This window comes from Trichoplusia ni, chromosome 11 (assembly GCF_003590095.1).
Source record: "Trichoplusia ni isolate ovarian cell line Hi5 chromosome 11, tn1, whole genome shotgun sequence".
Classification (NCBI taxonomy): domain Eukaryota; kingdom Metazoa; phylum Arthropoda; class Insecta; order Lepidoptera; family Noctuidae; genus Trichoplusia; species Trichoplusia ni.
Genome location: NC_039488.1, coordinates 4644432 through 4661176, shown reverse-complemented (window position 1 = coordinate 4661176; position 16745 = coordinate 4644432). Strand labels below are relative to the sequence as shown.

The following is a 16745-nucleotide window of genomic DNA, read 5'->3' as shown; positions in this document are numbered from 1 at the left end:
TTTCATGCATATGTATATTGCATTACAATGCTGGGTCTGGTATGATAAGAATTCTATGTAAGATAAGAGTCGAGTCAAGTTTGAAGCTCGTAAAATTTGTCTAGCCATGTTTTATGTAAAAAATCAAGTTAAACGATATTTTATAGAAGTTTCTTTTAGGTAAAACCGCCACACATTGGCGTTTTGTAACAGAATGTGCTTATCGAAAGTATAGCGCTAAAGTAGCGCAGACGCGACGTTAATGCTGCGATAATTTTATAGAGTTTGCAAGTCTGTCATTATCATGCCAGCACGTATTAAGCTATTAAAATAGAATTTCCATAAAATACAATCTTACAATAAATTGAACGGAGTTGTTTATCAAAATAATTTGTGGAAACAACTAAACGTTGTAAAAACAGGATCGTTAACGTCACTGTCACTTTTATGTATTAGATTCAGTGATTATGTCATTGTTGCAATCGATGGTTGTGTGCTGATGAAGCGTTTCAATTTTTAAATATTAAAAAGTTCATTTAAATACTTTTTAACAATTCATACTTTAGTAAAGGTATAAAAATGGCAGTTATCTAAGAATTTTTACGCTGCTGTATAAATAATAACATTGTGTTAAAATTATAGCCAAACATGTGTTGAAATTGTGCTAAATATTTGAAAAGTATCCGCAAAAATGAGTGAACACGTGAACTTTGTTGATATCTTGGAGCCGAGGAGGACTCAGTCGGGTATTTTCAGCTTTATGTCTCGAAATTGGCGTCCGCAACGAACTATGGTTATGGACAAATATTGTTCAACCCAGGACTTGAAAGATATCGTTGCAAATTCGGTTTATCTTGACTCTATTATAGAAGCGGTAAGCGTATTTAATTATATTAATTATTAAACAGTTTAAAATATACTTCGGCAGGCAGAGCTCTCGTATAGCAGAACATATTTTCCAAATAACAATAGCTATCTTATCTAAACTTGCAAGTTCTAATTTTCCGCAATAGGTACCGATGTCCTAATTCTCTTCTAGTTCAGTCATAATCTAAAATGCCTCCTGCAAAGTGTTAGTTATCACATGTTTATAGATTAGGTTGACAAGTTGATGAGATTGGGAGATCCCATGTCTGAAAAAGTTATTATATACTTTGTTTAGAATTTTATCAATTGGTATCATATATAAAACACTCTCTCACTCTCAAAATTATTTGCTCTTATCAAAATTAATGTAGAAATAGGAAAAAATAGTGAAAAACTTCATGTGTTAAAAATTAAGTATTTTTTTTTTAAATTTGTTTTAGGAATGTTCCAGAACAGGTTTAAGCAAAGAGAAATTGCATCAGGAAGTAAGGAATTATCTTGAAGAGATGGGCCTTGATAAAAAGATGCATGTCATCCGATGGAACGGAGTCTTCTTCTTGAAGATCTGTTTTATGATGAAGATAAAGATGTTTGTTAATGAGGCTGCTGTATTGACTGTAAGACATTACTTTCTTAGGCTAAATTAACATAAAGTCTTCACAAAGGCCTTCTTTAAAACTTAAATATATGTTAATATAATAAACTTATTACTGATATTGAAAGGAAATTACAAATTTCTATTCAACTTGTTATAATAAGAAATTTTTCTCTTATATTTTCGTCTTAAGGATTTTCTCTATAAAGAATAACTTACTTTGGCCAGCTACATAGTCAAGCATTAATTTTATTTTGCTTTTCTTATGACTGTTTATACTATGTAATGTTGCAATTGCCATACACATTTTAGCTAAAATCAAAAATGGGAAAGAATCCAGTATTATTCCTGCCCACACACAGAAGCTATGCAGACTTCTGCCTGATGACCTACCTGTGCTACCACTATGACATAGACTTCCCTGCTGTGGCTGCTGGCATGGGTAAGTTTCTCTGAAACAATGTTAATTTAATTCAGGAATTATCAATACTTTTACATCATGCTAGAGAGCATTAAATAATTTTGGACTAAATACACTGGTGGAGTATTATGAGCCCTAATGAGCTTGGCTAACATAAGCTTTAGCCCCGCATTATCGCTTGATTCTCGCGGCCTCGCCACAGCCAAATATAATTAGCCTATCTGCCTATGTGTTAATCAAAGATGTCAGCTACTACCACACAAATTTGCATAAAAATAAGTCTAGCAATTTGGGCATGAATTAATAAACAAACACCACACACACTCACATGCGTTTTTAATATTAGTGCTATAAAACCTACATCCTAACGTAAAAATCATTAGTGCTTAACTCAGAAAGTATAATAGGGACACTGAAGACAGACAGAAAGAGTTTACCGCATTTATAATTTCAGTATAGAATGAGTATTGCGAAAAACTTATTCTAACAGCACTATGTTTGCAGATTTCTACTCAATGGCAGTGATTGGACGTCGGATGAGAGAAACTGGTGCCTTCTACATCCGCCGCACGCTGGCCGGCGACCCGCTGTACGCGGCCACGCTCAAGCAGTATGTGCGGACTGTGGTGGGCAAGCACGCCGTGCCCATCGAGTTCTTCCTTGAGGGCACGCGCAGCAGAAGCAATAAAAGCATGCCGCCGAAATATGGTGAGTGCTGTTAAACAAACTAATTTGTCTGCCTTTTTATCCTGTGAAAGTACTTATGAGGTTTTTCATCTGGTCATGCATCTAAAAGGTTTGAACTGTTAGCATCAAAAACTACCCTATCATTTAAATCTAACAGTCAACTAACCTAGTAAATTTGCAGAAAAAATGTAACTTTATTTAGCTAGGAAGTCTGTCAATAATCAATTTGTAAGTATACATATATCATTGTCATTGTATTAGTGTCTGTAGCATTTTTAATACTAAAATAAGAAAAAAAATATTACTTTAACAACGAGGAACAAGATGCAATAGGTACAACGTGTTTTAATTTACATACATCTTATAGCACTTCAATGAAGGCGACATATCTTTCGAGAACTTTAATGTATTTACTATTTGTTCACTCAACAGTTAGAGTATTACAACTCTTACGATTGCTGTTTATCCAAGCTAAATATGTACATAATGAAGTGTTTGCACCATTATCATAGATTGAGGCAGTTAGCACTAGCAAGTAGCTAAATGTGTGAAACTGTGTGAAAAGTCTAACTCATAAGGTTTTGAAAAAACGATATATAAATAGTTACTTTGATGACATAGGAAAGTTTATTAGTAGAATATTATATGGCAATAAATCATAAAAAACGGCAATAAATCAATTTTATAGAAGTTTGTGTTGTAATAAATTAATAATGCTATTAAAACAGTAAATTGTTTTTTATAACCTTCTGCTATTGGTTGTAGTTATGGTTCCTTGCAATTTAATTCGCATGAAAATAGAACTTAAAAGTTTGATTGAAACCTGAAGCTTTGATTTGTGGGCAATATTAAAAAGACTGCATTGTAGTTATATGCGGAAAACAAAATCGCAGGTATACGTATAACACCTGCGATTTTATTTTGTTTTTTAAACATCCATCTTATTTTTTACCAGGTATGTTGTCCATGACCTTGATGCCTTTCTTCGCGCATGAGGTGAATGATATCACGATAGTCCCGGTGAACATCAGTTATGACCGACTTATGGAACACTCCCTGTTCGCCTACGAGCATCTTGGCGTGCCCAAACCCAAGGAATCTACTGGGGTGAGTTTGTACCATAATTAAAACTACTACATAACATATTAAAACCTTGATAATTATAATCATGTCCTGACCGATTCGTCAATGGCCGCTTGTATCATATAAATATTGCAAAACATATCAATAACTAAATTATATCGGATTTTGCAGCAAAATCTTTAGATAAATAAACACGAGCTTTTTCTCAAAATAATGAATTACCAATTCAATTAAGGTCAAGTTTAAAAGTAACCTAAACCTAAGTAACAAACAGTCAAAAAGTTGTAGGTGTCCAATTTTTCCTTAAGATGCCTTACAATATTATAAATGCCATATTTCGTAACAGTTTTATGACTTTACACTGACCATGGCCTAAGTCAATAAAAATCCTAAGATTATTTTTATCGCATTCACACCTGTGCTTGAGCAATAGACCACCTTTAGACTTTGCACTTCGGCCAAGCGATAAATAATCAGTTTTTGAGCTTTGTTCTGTGCTTATCTTATACATTTACTTATTCACGTCAATTCAGCAAATGACGACATTTTTTTCAGTGTCTGTTTTGTCAGTGTCTTGCAGTTATATGATACGTATTTTACCTTTTGTCCAAAATATTACAGCGAATGGAACTTGCTTGTGACGTCACGATCGGTACGTTACAAGCACCCTCATCTAAACTTTAAAGCAGTTTGTCTTTGTCAATTTTTGTTGTTCAGTAAAAGGACAAAGTACGTGTCAAACATTTTTTAATTATCTGAGGGGCGAAATAGATTTAGTTTTTATGCCCAGTCGTCATCCCTATTGTTATAAAGTTGAGGATACTTGTCAAGCATTCTGTTGGATACGATGTACGTAATTAATAGATCCGGCCTGACAGCGTTAAGGGCCTATTTGATGAATGCTACTGATGTCGAACTAGGGCAGTGGAAAGCAAATAATTACAATTATGGGTACTTTATAATAGATACTGCTGCACTAAAAATGTCGTCCGTTTAGAGAAACGCCTCTTCCCAAATAGGGACGGCTCATACAATTTCTATATGGAATTAATCTATTTTGCTTACTTGTGGGGTGGCACTTCAACAAGGGAAATTATATTTCAATATAAGGATATCATATTAATATGTTTATTTAAAATTGCTCAAACCAGGACAGGAAGTGACACTAAATAATTCAGCATCATTACATAACATAATACCTTGACCTGCAGTTGAGTAAACAACAGAGTAAATAGGCGTGTATCAATCGTCAATCATGCTCGAAAAATGAGCTGTTATCTAAATCTTGATAAAAGTTCATCTGTTGATTATCCACCTTTATCGGTAGTATCTATGCATTCTAATAAAGTCTATGAAGTTGCCTCTCTCAAACTATCACTAATATATTTTAGCACACGTCGCACAATTTCTATTTGGCTAGATAAGTGAAGCAAAGCCTACCTAGGTAACGTTTAACACAACAGCCCTGAGTTTCAAAAAAGCATTAAATTAATTTTCCCTTTTTTGGGGTTAAAAGCTAATGAAATGACTTTGCGCTTTCCTCTTCCACAAGGATAAACCCAAACATCCGACCTCATAGTGGTATGAAGTCGTTGCGTTGAGAAGACAACTAACTTATCGATGCCTTTTTACAGCCTAAGGTCCTACCTAAAGGAGAACAACACAGAACATAGCGCTATTCTATTTCTGTAACCGTGATAATAAATTATTTATTGCGGGTATTTGTCGCTCATTATTTAATTCAATTAGTCTTACGTGTAAAGATAGTTAATCTTTATTATTCCTATAAAGCCCACAGTTAGGCTTAGGCCTCTTTTAGCTTGCACTATCTGTTGCCAGGTTATCGTTGATAGGCACGTTATAAGGCCAAAAACGAGTAAAAATATTTATGCTAGACTAGCCGTTCCCCGCGGGCCCACCCGCTACAATTACGAAAACAATCAAACGGGAAGAAAAAATCGTCATAAAAACCATCCTATGTGTTAAACCTGGTTATAAACTATGTGTGTACTCTATACCATGAATATACATATATAATGTATGTCGATGGATGAAATGAGAAATGAACTGCGTACTGCATGTGAAAACTTATTTATCTAAAGCTAAATCGATGATATGACCTAATGGTACACTTTCTCATAAACTATGTCGCGGGTAGCAACTGGTCCTAAATGATATTCGAAGTAGTACTAATAGATATTAATTAAATGTATCAAATATTTTATCCGATATGCAGATTAGTTCTAAGTCATGTGATAATGGCCGAAACATTCAAATTTAGCGAATATTGATTTTATATTCTGTCCTTAAATAGTTGATTAGTGATGAAATAGTATCGATGAAAGAAAACCACAAGTGAAAAGAAATTTATGCTAATAAGGCATTGTATTCATTTTTCCCACGTTTTTATAAACTCACTTTCATGTTTGTATGTTTGTTGTTCCGTTTGGATTTTTGTAACTCAATTTTGAGGCACCTCATCAAAAGTTAGCAGGCTGATATTTTTAGGGTAGCAATGCAATTTACAACTATAAAAATACCTGGACCGCTGATGATAAAATTTGAATGGAGTGACATTTATAACCGGGGTATTTAGACTTTTAAAATCGATCAATGTTGTCATGTTATTGACTTCGACTGCACCAGCTCATGATGGGTCCCGCAATAGTCGGGCAATCCAAATGAATACGCGTGATAGAATAGTTTACTACCCTTCAATAATTATGAATCAACCTCACGAAAGTAATCATAATAATATCAACAATAAGGTCAAACATTTAAAAGGGTTTCGTACCATACATTTCGCTACTGGAAATCAACGTGAATATTTATAAAAGTAAAGTCAAGGACCATTTAAATGAAACAGTGTAAATAATATTGACTTTCCATTGTTTGTTTTATTGAATGTCTAAAAATGAGGTTCATTACGTTTTCTCGTATCATGATTATGTCATATTTACCATTCATTTACTAAGTGTCTATAATTATAATTCGCCTTATTTCGGCAATAACATGAATGACACGAATATTTGCAAATATGTTATCTTAATTGAATCATTTTAAGAAACCCGCCAAGTGGGAGTCAAGACTTGAAGAACGGTTCTGTACTGTAAAATAGTAACAAGGTTTTTAAGCATAGCAACAGAGTTATATCATCTACAAAAAAAATATCTGTTGAAGCATAATTTTAATCACTTTTCATGGTAAAATTCATTGTATTGACCGTCAGTGTTTCGCCCTGTACTGAATTTCCAATTATTGTGTTGCCAAAATGGTTAAGAAAATATGAACGGTTGCAAATTAAATCCAATTGCCATTCATTCATCGGCCATTAGAAGAATCGGGGCCATGGTGACTAGCGGTGACAGACGGAAGGACAGATAACTGAGCCTTGGTTATAGGGTAGGCGGATTTTCGACGTGGTTACAAAAGCCTAAAACGACAACTACGATGTTGATTGCGTGATATTATAGTATAACTCGTATTGTTTTTTGCTTAAATTTATTATTCTTTTTCAGGCTGTGTAACGTCATTTTATTCTCTAAACTTTTTTACTATATTTGTATCTGTGTCTGTTTTATTATGTTTTTCATGCAGGTACAAATTATATTTCTCATTTAATTGCGTATATAAATTTAATATAAATCATGGCGTGATAGATGACCTTGTTCATAATTCATTGTATTTTATTAGGCATTAAAAACAACGTAAATAATGATAAATAAACTGCCCAAGCTGTCTCGCAAAGTTTTGAATGGTTAGCTAACTCAAACCTGTTGGTTTATGCAATGGACACGGAATTCTACATTGACGCGTCTATGACATACATTTGTAATTGCCGACCGCCTTGCATAATCTAATTTTCTCTAAACAAATATACGTTAAACTATTTTTTTAACAGTTGAGATTTTTTATCGGTTGTATCCTTACATATTATAAAACAAAGTCCCCCGCCGCGTCTGTCTGTCTGTCTGTCTGTCTGTCTGTTCGCGATAAACTAGAAAAGTACTGAACGGATTTTTATGCGGTTTTCAACGATAGATAGAGCAATTCTTGAGGAAGGTTTTAGTGTATAATAAGTTTAGGTTTTGTGTAAACTGACAATATTACAGCGATATTAGTTAAACATGTCGGAAAAAATTAAGCCATTCGAGAGCTTTCATCGAGAACGCTGCCAAAACCTTTTGAGTTACAACAAAACAATGTATGGCGGGTTTGTACCTCTTTAATAGATCTACAAAAAAGTCCGCGGTGGTATATGTCTATCTTCCAAGGATAACCCACAATAACCATTTTTATGTGTTTTCTTAATACAGTAAAATTATTGGTTACTTACGAACCTCTTTTTAACAATACAGTATTAATCCTTATCCAAATAAATAAGTTAGATATATTATGCATGTAATGTAGAACAAAATTGCCTTTTACACTACGCCAAAAATGTTAATAGGTAATGAGTTATCGTAATATGAAAATCTCCGCGCGAGAAATTAAAAATCGATGAAACGTAGCGAAGATATCGTTGGCATCTATATACTAATTGTACTATATATATACTAATTACTATGTATATACTATGTATGTACTATGTATATACTAATTGTTTGTTTGATTGTATGTTTGAACGCGCTAATCTCAGAAACTACTGGTTCAAATTGAAAAAATATTTTTGTGTTGAATATACCATTAATCGAGGGAGGTTTTAGGCTATATGTATATCATCACGCTGCGACCAATAGGAGCGAAGAAAAAGTCATAACTTATATCTTCTAACCACGCAGACGAAGTCGCGGGCAACAGCTAGTAGTTAAATAAAATGAATAGGTGCATAATATTTCAATTATATATTCTTTTTCAAAGCCGTTGTTAGGTTCTGTTCCACTACAGGGAACAGGCCTCTGAGGCGTCCTTTATTTTTTTCCAGTCCTCTAATCTGATACGTATTTGTTGTGTCTTGCATTAAAACATCATCATGACTATTTTCTCAGTCTTACATTTTACGAAGTTTTACTTAAAAAATACTTGATTTCACTGTTTATTTTCTTAATTTACACAGTTCTTACACAGTAAAGTATTAACACAGTTCTTATAGACAGAAAGTTACAAATCAGTGTTTCGACTAAGTATTTTGAGTACGAGTTATCGAATATGAATATGTAATGAGCCTCCTTCAACCTACCGAAAAGATAGCGCGTGATTACATGATAAGACTAGAATTAACGCACTCACTTGTGCACACAAATAGGTAAGAACTATAATCTTCAGAATGGTTATTATGCAGCGTAATTTTTCCAAGTGTGTCTTTGTAGGTGATAATCTCATTAACTACTAAACTGATTTTGAAAATTATTTTTTTAATAGAAAGTCAAAAGTACTGTAATATGTGTAAGCTGTTACTCAATATACCGTTACCGTTAATTCTTTTATTTATTTATGCAACAAATGTTAACAAACAGATGATGAGAATTGTACTGTGTTTTTTGCTTTAATTCATGTTTTTGTTAACGAGGTTAATTTAAAAATTCCCACACAAACCGTTCAGGTTTTTCTTCGTGTGTAGACTTATTTTAACTAAGGATACTTATTTATTTATACAAACTATATTACCCATCAAGAATTGTTTTAGTATTTACTATATGACGGTATTTAATCCTTTTTTAAATTGGGACACTAACGGACCATAATGTGTACATTATAATAATTAGACACTTATACATTACATATAAGGTAAAAATTCGATAGTCTTGTTTGTGAATAATAAAACTAAGAATTAATGAGATAAAACATGCAAATTTAACTCTAATTCACCATATAAATGTACATATTAATAAAAGCGACCTCTCATTTGAGGCGAATTGTTTTGTTATTTTTTTTGGTTCCCTTCTCGCCCTAAGAGGTATCAAATTCAAGTAGTTTACCGTTCTTGTTAGAGAAATGAAATAATTTTGTATATGATGTGTGAGTAAGTGTGAGTGAATGAGTAGTACCTATACTAAGACTGTCTTGTCTCATATGAAACGGTATTAAACTGTTTAGGTACAATAACAGATATTGTATAATGTACATTAAGAATTTAGAAATATATTGTTCACAAAATTAGCATATTATTCAATTATACAAAAATTTTGGCACATAAGATGGTTAGCATATTTATGTGAAGGACTCTGATCTAACATAACACTAACATAATTTTGTTGTTGGACTTTACAAGCATTTACACCAAACCGTAATTAGTCACAATTTTATAGCAAGTTAATTTTATTTTAAGACCTTAAATATGTGGTTACTGAATCAACACTTTGGTCTTAACCTTTATGAATATTATGAACATTTCAGCGACGATTTACACAGCGATAGTTCTTTATTATTAGTGTAACAGTGACTTTTCTTCCTCCCCTAAAATAAACAGTTGAATAAAAACAAATATTGTTATTTTCAGGGCTTCCTAAAAGCACTGCGCAGTTTGAACGACCACTTCGGCAACATTTACATAAACCTCGGCGCCCCGCTGTCCTTGCGAGAGTACTTACACAACGACACTTCACATTCCAAGGAGACTCTGAAACCGGTAGACCTCCAGCAGCTCACCCCCGACCAATTCAAAAAGGTACAGAAGATTGCTGATTACGTCATCACCCTACAACAGAAGAACACAGTCGCAACGATCTCAAATCTTCTCTCACTAGTTCTAATGCAAAGTCTTATGAAGAACCGACTTCTAGAGTATGAGGAGCTGATTCAGGAAGTGGAGTGGATGGTCCAGGAGTTAAGGAATCTGGGTGCTTCGGTGTTCGAGAATGATGTGAGGAGTAGTGTCGACAGGATCCTCGTGGTGCACAGGAGCATGATGAGGCTGGACAAGGATAGAAGACTGAGGCTGATATCGGGAGTGCTAACTGATTTGTCCAGCGAGGATAAGAAGAAAATGAAAGGTAAATATTGTTTGCAAATACTAAAATTGAGCAACTTGGTCCGATGGGCCGACTTAGAAATGGTAAACAAAAACACCTTTCAGGGACCGCGCAGACTTCTAAGCCTCTCCCCACATTATGGTACAGGCCAGTGTAGTTTGAAAATCCCCAAGGAGAAAGAATAAGAATATAAAATAATAAGTATAAGGCGTTATTACTCTTGGTTACCTATACTACTTCGCATACAATGCTAGTATCCCCACTTTAGTTTACAAATAGGAAACAGTAAACAATCTTCAAGTCAACTATGTAACCGTTTCTGTACGATATACTTCAAGTCAATGTAAATCAGTATTTAGACATGAAAAAAAAATAGAATACCAGTTTATTTCCATCCCGCTGCTATAAACAGGCTTCTTTCAATATATGGAAGCTTTCAGCATTGATCACCACATTAGCTCACTTGATGGCAATTTCAGAGGGCCTACCGCAATGTTCTAAAGTAATATTTTTTTGGCTTAAGTATGATGCCGCTCTTCGCAGTTCTTCGCTTCACGACTATAATAATAGCTTTGCTGTGGATCTTGGTTAGGTAGTAGACCCTCGGATTCCAATTGAAAATTCAGGTGTCCATCACTTGTAAATACTTCATCATCATTATCATCAGTCTTTTAGTAGTCCACTGCTGGACATAGGCCTCCCCCAATGTGCGCCATAGCGCCCTGTCTTCGGCTTTTTAAATACCTGCGAGTAACTTATTAGCAAAATACAACATTAAAAAAAACAAGAGTAGGTACTGTTCTCATTTACAAATTAGCCATAAATGATAATAAAATAATTTGTTTCGATTCCATTGCGTAAAATATAACGAATTAAAAATGACCTTAAACAATAATGTAATGAGTTTAATAATTTGCATTATTGAATTTTAATTTGTTATTATTTAACTTCTTGTTCAATGAATATCATTATTAATGACTAAGTTACGTATTTATTAACTTTAATGGTAATTATTATTATTGTCTTCGAGTTTAAAAGAGTATTTAAATTCAAAATTATGTAAGTGTGAAACCAGATTAACATAATTTGTATGTCATAATGTTCTGCTGACGTCCCTGTGTGTTGACGACAAACAAATCAAATAATTTTGGTAACGTATAAATTGGAACATATTTTGATAAACAAGAATCAATGACAGTGGTTTAAAAGTATTAAGATATCAAATCATAGGATATTATTGATTTAAAATTAGCATTTTTTTAACTTTTCTCACTAATAGGCTTATCACAAATAATATTTGTATAATATTTACTAAACTCTTTATATAAAAATTGTACTCGATTAGTGTGGCTACTTAAAAAAGTACGAACATTTTATGGCGATTAAGAAATAAATAAACCACTTAAATAAATTACTTTATTGCAGTTATTCAATATATGTTTGTATAAAAAAACCCACCAAGATTTTATTTATCTGCTATAATTTACCAGCGGCATAGTTAAGTCCCTAAAAGACAAATGAAAATCGCCAATGCCTATACCTAAAGAAAATCTACATAAGTAGATATGGTAGTATGGTAAATAGAAATGGTAGAGTATCGGAGAGATTTTTACCCTACAGAGGGAAAGAAATAGCAAAAAAAATAAATCTGTGTATCCTTCTCTCCCAGGTCACATCTTGCAAGCGCAAACGATGGTGGTGGCGGTGCCTATAGTGCAGCTGCAACTGTACGTGAACCCCGTCTTGCATTACATCGCGCCGCCCGCTCTCATATATCTTATCGTACAGAGACAGGCTCTGTCCAGAGGTAACAGATTTTACTTGTATATACTATTAAATTAATTGGTTTACTGTTGACAATGGTCCTGATTGGGAAATATTGACAAATTGTAGTTCAGACATTTTTTTATTTTGAGTTGTACAGTCTTCGACAAAGAATAATTTACTTTTTGGATCGTTTTATAAACTTGAATGAAAGATATGCATTTCCATGTACCGACAGAAAAGCATTTAGTTTGTTAAAGTTTGAAACTACCCCTTTTTAGCCAATTTTAGCGCGTGTTCTTTAAGATAACCCAGTCCTACAAAAAAAAAATGGTCTTTCACAAACTTGCTTGAATGGTTTTTAATGGGGTGGTGCAAATTCGTAGGTGCCTATGAACTGGCTTAATTGATTGATATTTGAATAACAAACTTAAATTTGTTTATAACAACTTTCAGATAAACTACGAGAAGATTACCGTCGGATTCGCAAACTGCTCAGCCACGAATTCTTCCATTTAGAAAAAGATGAGGAAAATGTAAGTGTAACCATAAAATATTGTGCATATTGAATATTTTGTAAAGTGATGTTCTCGTAGTAAGGAAAATTAACCTGTAGTCAATATTGTCAACAGAATTTATTTTCGTGTCACTTTATGTTGATGTATGGACATTATAACAATATCTGAAGCATTAAATTTTAATAATTTCATTATAAACCCTCATAACAATGTAGGTCAATTATATAATTATACCGTATATAATGCTAATATGATTGTATTCGTAAGGAATGTTATGGGCTTTCTAGTGATTAAAATTTGTTTTTATTACCTTTAAGTCATCCATGTACGAAAATAATGCCAAATTATCAATAATACTATGCTAAACAACCTACTCCACCTTATTTTTCAGACATTCAACAAAGCTCTCGACTACTGCATACAAAACCGCGTCATCTCGAACAGCGGTGACTTGTACTCGCTCGGTGAGGATACGAAACTCCAGTACTTGTTGCGGTGGGCGACGTGGCCAGCACTCACCACGCTGTTGAAAGCTGCTGATGTTATGACACAGGTTTGTGGATATTTCCTTATTACGATTACGCTAATATGCCTAAAATTAAAAAAGGTCTCTTATTTGAGTTTCTGTTTCTACAAAATGAATACAAATATATGGTGACGTACAAAAGATCTCCAACTATAGAGCAATAAAATTTTAGTTTATTTTTAGTTGTCGATAAAATGATATTTTGTGCGATTAATTCAGTAAAACATTTCTTTGTCTCTGGTTTTAGGGAAAGGTAACCTTTGTATTTATTTAAAACTAATATTTCCGATATTAATCCTAAATTTGTCTAAAATAACATCCAAATTCATCATCATCTTTTTGCAAAACGGACATTTTACTTTACACCCGAAAAATTAAAACTACTGACTTAACAATATGTTTAATCACGTATTCAGCAATCGAGCTGCGGTCACAAGCTCGCCCTGAAGCTGGTCCAGCAGCGCTTGGAGTCTGAGCGCGTGCACCCCTACTGCCTCAGTCTGGAGGCCATCGCGAACTGCCTGAGCGGGCTCGTCGCTGCGGGCGCACTCGTTAAACTTAAAGGGTGAGTATTATAATTAGGTACTTGTTGTATTAATTGTAGATTGACTTAGCTTAGAATAATTAACAAATTATTCGGCTTACATGTCGCACACAAATTGGTAGATCCGGAGAGGTGTAGGAGACAATTTTTTTCCAAAAACGCGCTTTCAAAAAGTTTGATATCTACTTCTGGCTGCTCACCTTCACCTACCATCTCATAACCGATGCGTTGATGACTGCCCCCCCCCCCCATGAATTTACTTCAAAATTTTCCACGAAAGCTACGAAAGCGAAACAGCTTACTTCAGGGAGTAGAGTGCGGTCTCTTCTGAAACTGGAAAAACATTACTTTAACTGGTGACGATATGCCACCAGACCCTCCTATACACAACATAAAGTAGGGACAGGGCTTCATTTATAAAAAATAATGCCACAACTTTGTTTCAAGATATCTTAAGCTAATAAATATTTGTTTTCAGAGATCAAGACATTGTCTACGAGTTGGTTCCGGATGTCATGAAGGAGAGTACTATTCTAGTCAATTCAATACTACCCTCATTTAGCGTCGACTTCGCAAACAACTTTGTCGTTATAGACGATAAAGCGATTTCTAGGTTGTAAGTATTAAGGCACGAATATTTACTTAAATTCGTATTGAATAGGATTTTTATGATCATAGAAAATGTTTGTGGAATTTTGTATATCTTATGTATTTCTGACGGTAATCGGAATAATTACCTTGTCAGACAGGCGTATTATTATAATATGTAATAGTCATAATGTTCTCAAATAAACTACAAACAGTTTAATACATTCGTAATAGTTTAAACACAGGCATTTACATTTACTTTAAATTCAAACATTCCTTTTTCTTATTCTTTGAGGTGTTTTGTGTTATAATTATTCCAAATTACTGCTGAGTCTATGTTTGCTAGTAAAATGGGTTGTGATCAGATTGGAAGTAATGTAATTTCCGGTATATCTCGGCAACCGATAAAACTATGTAGATGGCGACACTTAAGAATCATTTTGCCATTTGAATTATTATGTCGTATTATTCAACAATTCAGTACCCTTATGTTTTTATTGGCATTCCTAATCAAGCCAAAATTAACAAGCAAGTAATACAAATACTTAATGAAAGAAATAAGCTCAAAACGCCTACATCTTGGACAGTCGTGTAAACATTGGTGACCTAAAATATTATAGAATTTTTATTATAGCTTATAGAATGCCTAACAAATCCATGACGTAAACTATAGTGTGAAAGGTAGATTTAGTTAGGTAGATGTAGTTTTATAAAACTGTGGGAGTAAGTAATGAGGTACCATTATATACATATATGTAGTAAATTGAGATGAATTCTGCCTTCGATTTCAACATTTCAATTTAAACCAATCAAAGACATTGAAGAACGTTCTTACGACATACCACCACTCTTTGATGTTATATTTTAGCCACAGCTACTTAAAGACTGGCTGGATCCTCTGAGCTCCTAACACTAACCGTTAGGAGCAAAATGCAAAATATTATGTGCAAATTTTACTTTGTCAAAACTGTCAGTGCAAAAGCACAGAATTCATGTTCACTAAAATATATATGTAGTTCGAAAATAGCGTGGTCATAATTGAATATTACGCATAAGCTAAGTATTAACGTAGGTATTTTATACGTAAATTGTGATACGAAATTGCCAATTCCATTAAAAATTAAATCTTATTTTCAAGTTAAATGTGAAATAGAATCATTCTTTTCAAAAGCAAATTGTGAGAATATGTTGCCATAGAAAATTGAGAGTGTTACCATCTTGTAAAAATGATTTTCATAGGGCCTTAATGTAGTGGTAACAAATGTATTATTAAGTTTGGAACAAGGTTTACTTTAATCCTACAATGATATTCATTTGCAAAAGTATTTTATGTATTATTTATGTTTTCATAATTATGTTAAATAGCTTCACATGCTACACCCTAATTGATAAGTATGAGGAATATGCGAATGTATATGATTCAATTTTTTAAATAGTACCTTTCGTGAAGAAGATTGAAATTTAAATGATACTACGGTTAGCTCACGTGTATTTAACTGAATATCCCGACTTATTTCGGACAAGTTCGACTTGCTCGCCGCGTTAGCTCGTCATGAAAGGCTCCAGTTGAATCCGAAATTCAGAACTCTGGTGATACAGATTAATACGCGTCAATAAACGATTGCGTCATGTAATTTATAAGCCAAGCAACTGCTAACTACAAATTTTCTTGCCAGAAGTTGCTTATCTTCACTTAAAAATCGACTTTAAATATATAACTGAACTTTGTATTAACGAGTTCTTTGTTGTATTTTGTACTCGTCAACTGCATTTATGCGTTATATTATTTGTCAGTATTAAATAGCCATCAGCCTTTAAACCGGGATATAATGAGATTTATCCACAAACTGCCAAATTAAGGTACCATAAGCATTACAATATGTAATTTTGCTTTTATTTGCACTTATTGTATTATATTTTATTTATATTGTATCAGTCGAATTAAGTTGTTAATTTTATGTTTGTGATAGTAACGACCAATATTGTTACCATGTTAAGTTTTGAATAAATAACTCGTAATTACATATTTTGTGTATTATTTCTTATAAGTAAGTAAGTCGAGGGCCGCGTGATTTTTTAATCATTTTGTTAATAATTTGACAGTGTTAATCTCAAACACCAATCAAATGATACAAATATTTTTGACAAGTGATTATTTAGTGGACTGTTTAGCTGTACCTAAAAATAACAGGAGTATTTGTAACATACCCTTACTACCTGTATATTATAAAACGGAATTGAAAAAAAACTCAGTTTCAAAAA

The 16745-nt window shown here is 33.4% G+C and overlaps 1 protein-coding gene across 1 annotated transcript; it reads left to right on the top strand.

Annotated features, from left to right (window-relative positions):
* The first annotated feature begins 453 nt into the window (after positions 1 to 453).
* On the top strand, positions 454 to 16509 carry LOC113499078 (dihydroxyacetone phosphate acyltransferase). Its single transcript, XM_026879421.1, has 11 exons — positions 454 to 853; positions 1287 to 1463; positions 1754 to 1883; positions 2367 to 2570; positions 3505 to 3656; positions 10072 to 10564; positions 12213 to 12350; positions 12764 to 12843; positions 13217 to 13378; positions 13768 to 13916; positions 14374 to 16509. Exons 1-11 carry the CDS (start codon positions 671 to 673, stop codon positions 14513 to 14515), a joined length of 2010 nt encoding a protein of 669 aa, XP_026735222.1. The 5' UTR covers positions 454 to 670; the 3' UTR covers positions 14516 to 16509.
* The last annotated feature ends 236 nt before the right edge of the window (positions 16510 to 16745 follow it).

Coding starts and splice junctions, on each gene's coding strand:
- LOC113499078 (XM_026879421.1), top strand. CDS start 671: ATGAGTGAACACGTGAACTTTGTTGATATCTTGGAGCCGAGGAGGACT. Junction 854..1,286: donor TTGACTCTATTATAGAAGCG/GTAAGCGTATTT, acceptor AATTTGTTTTAG/GAATGTTCCAGAACAGGTTT. Junction 12,351..12,763: donor GAGACAGGCTCTGTCCAGAG/GTAACAGATTTT, acceptor AACAACTTTCAG/ATAAACTACGAGAAGATTAC.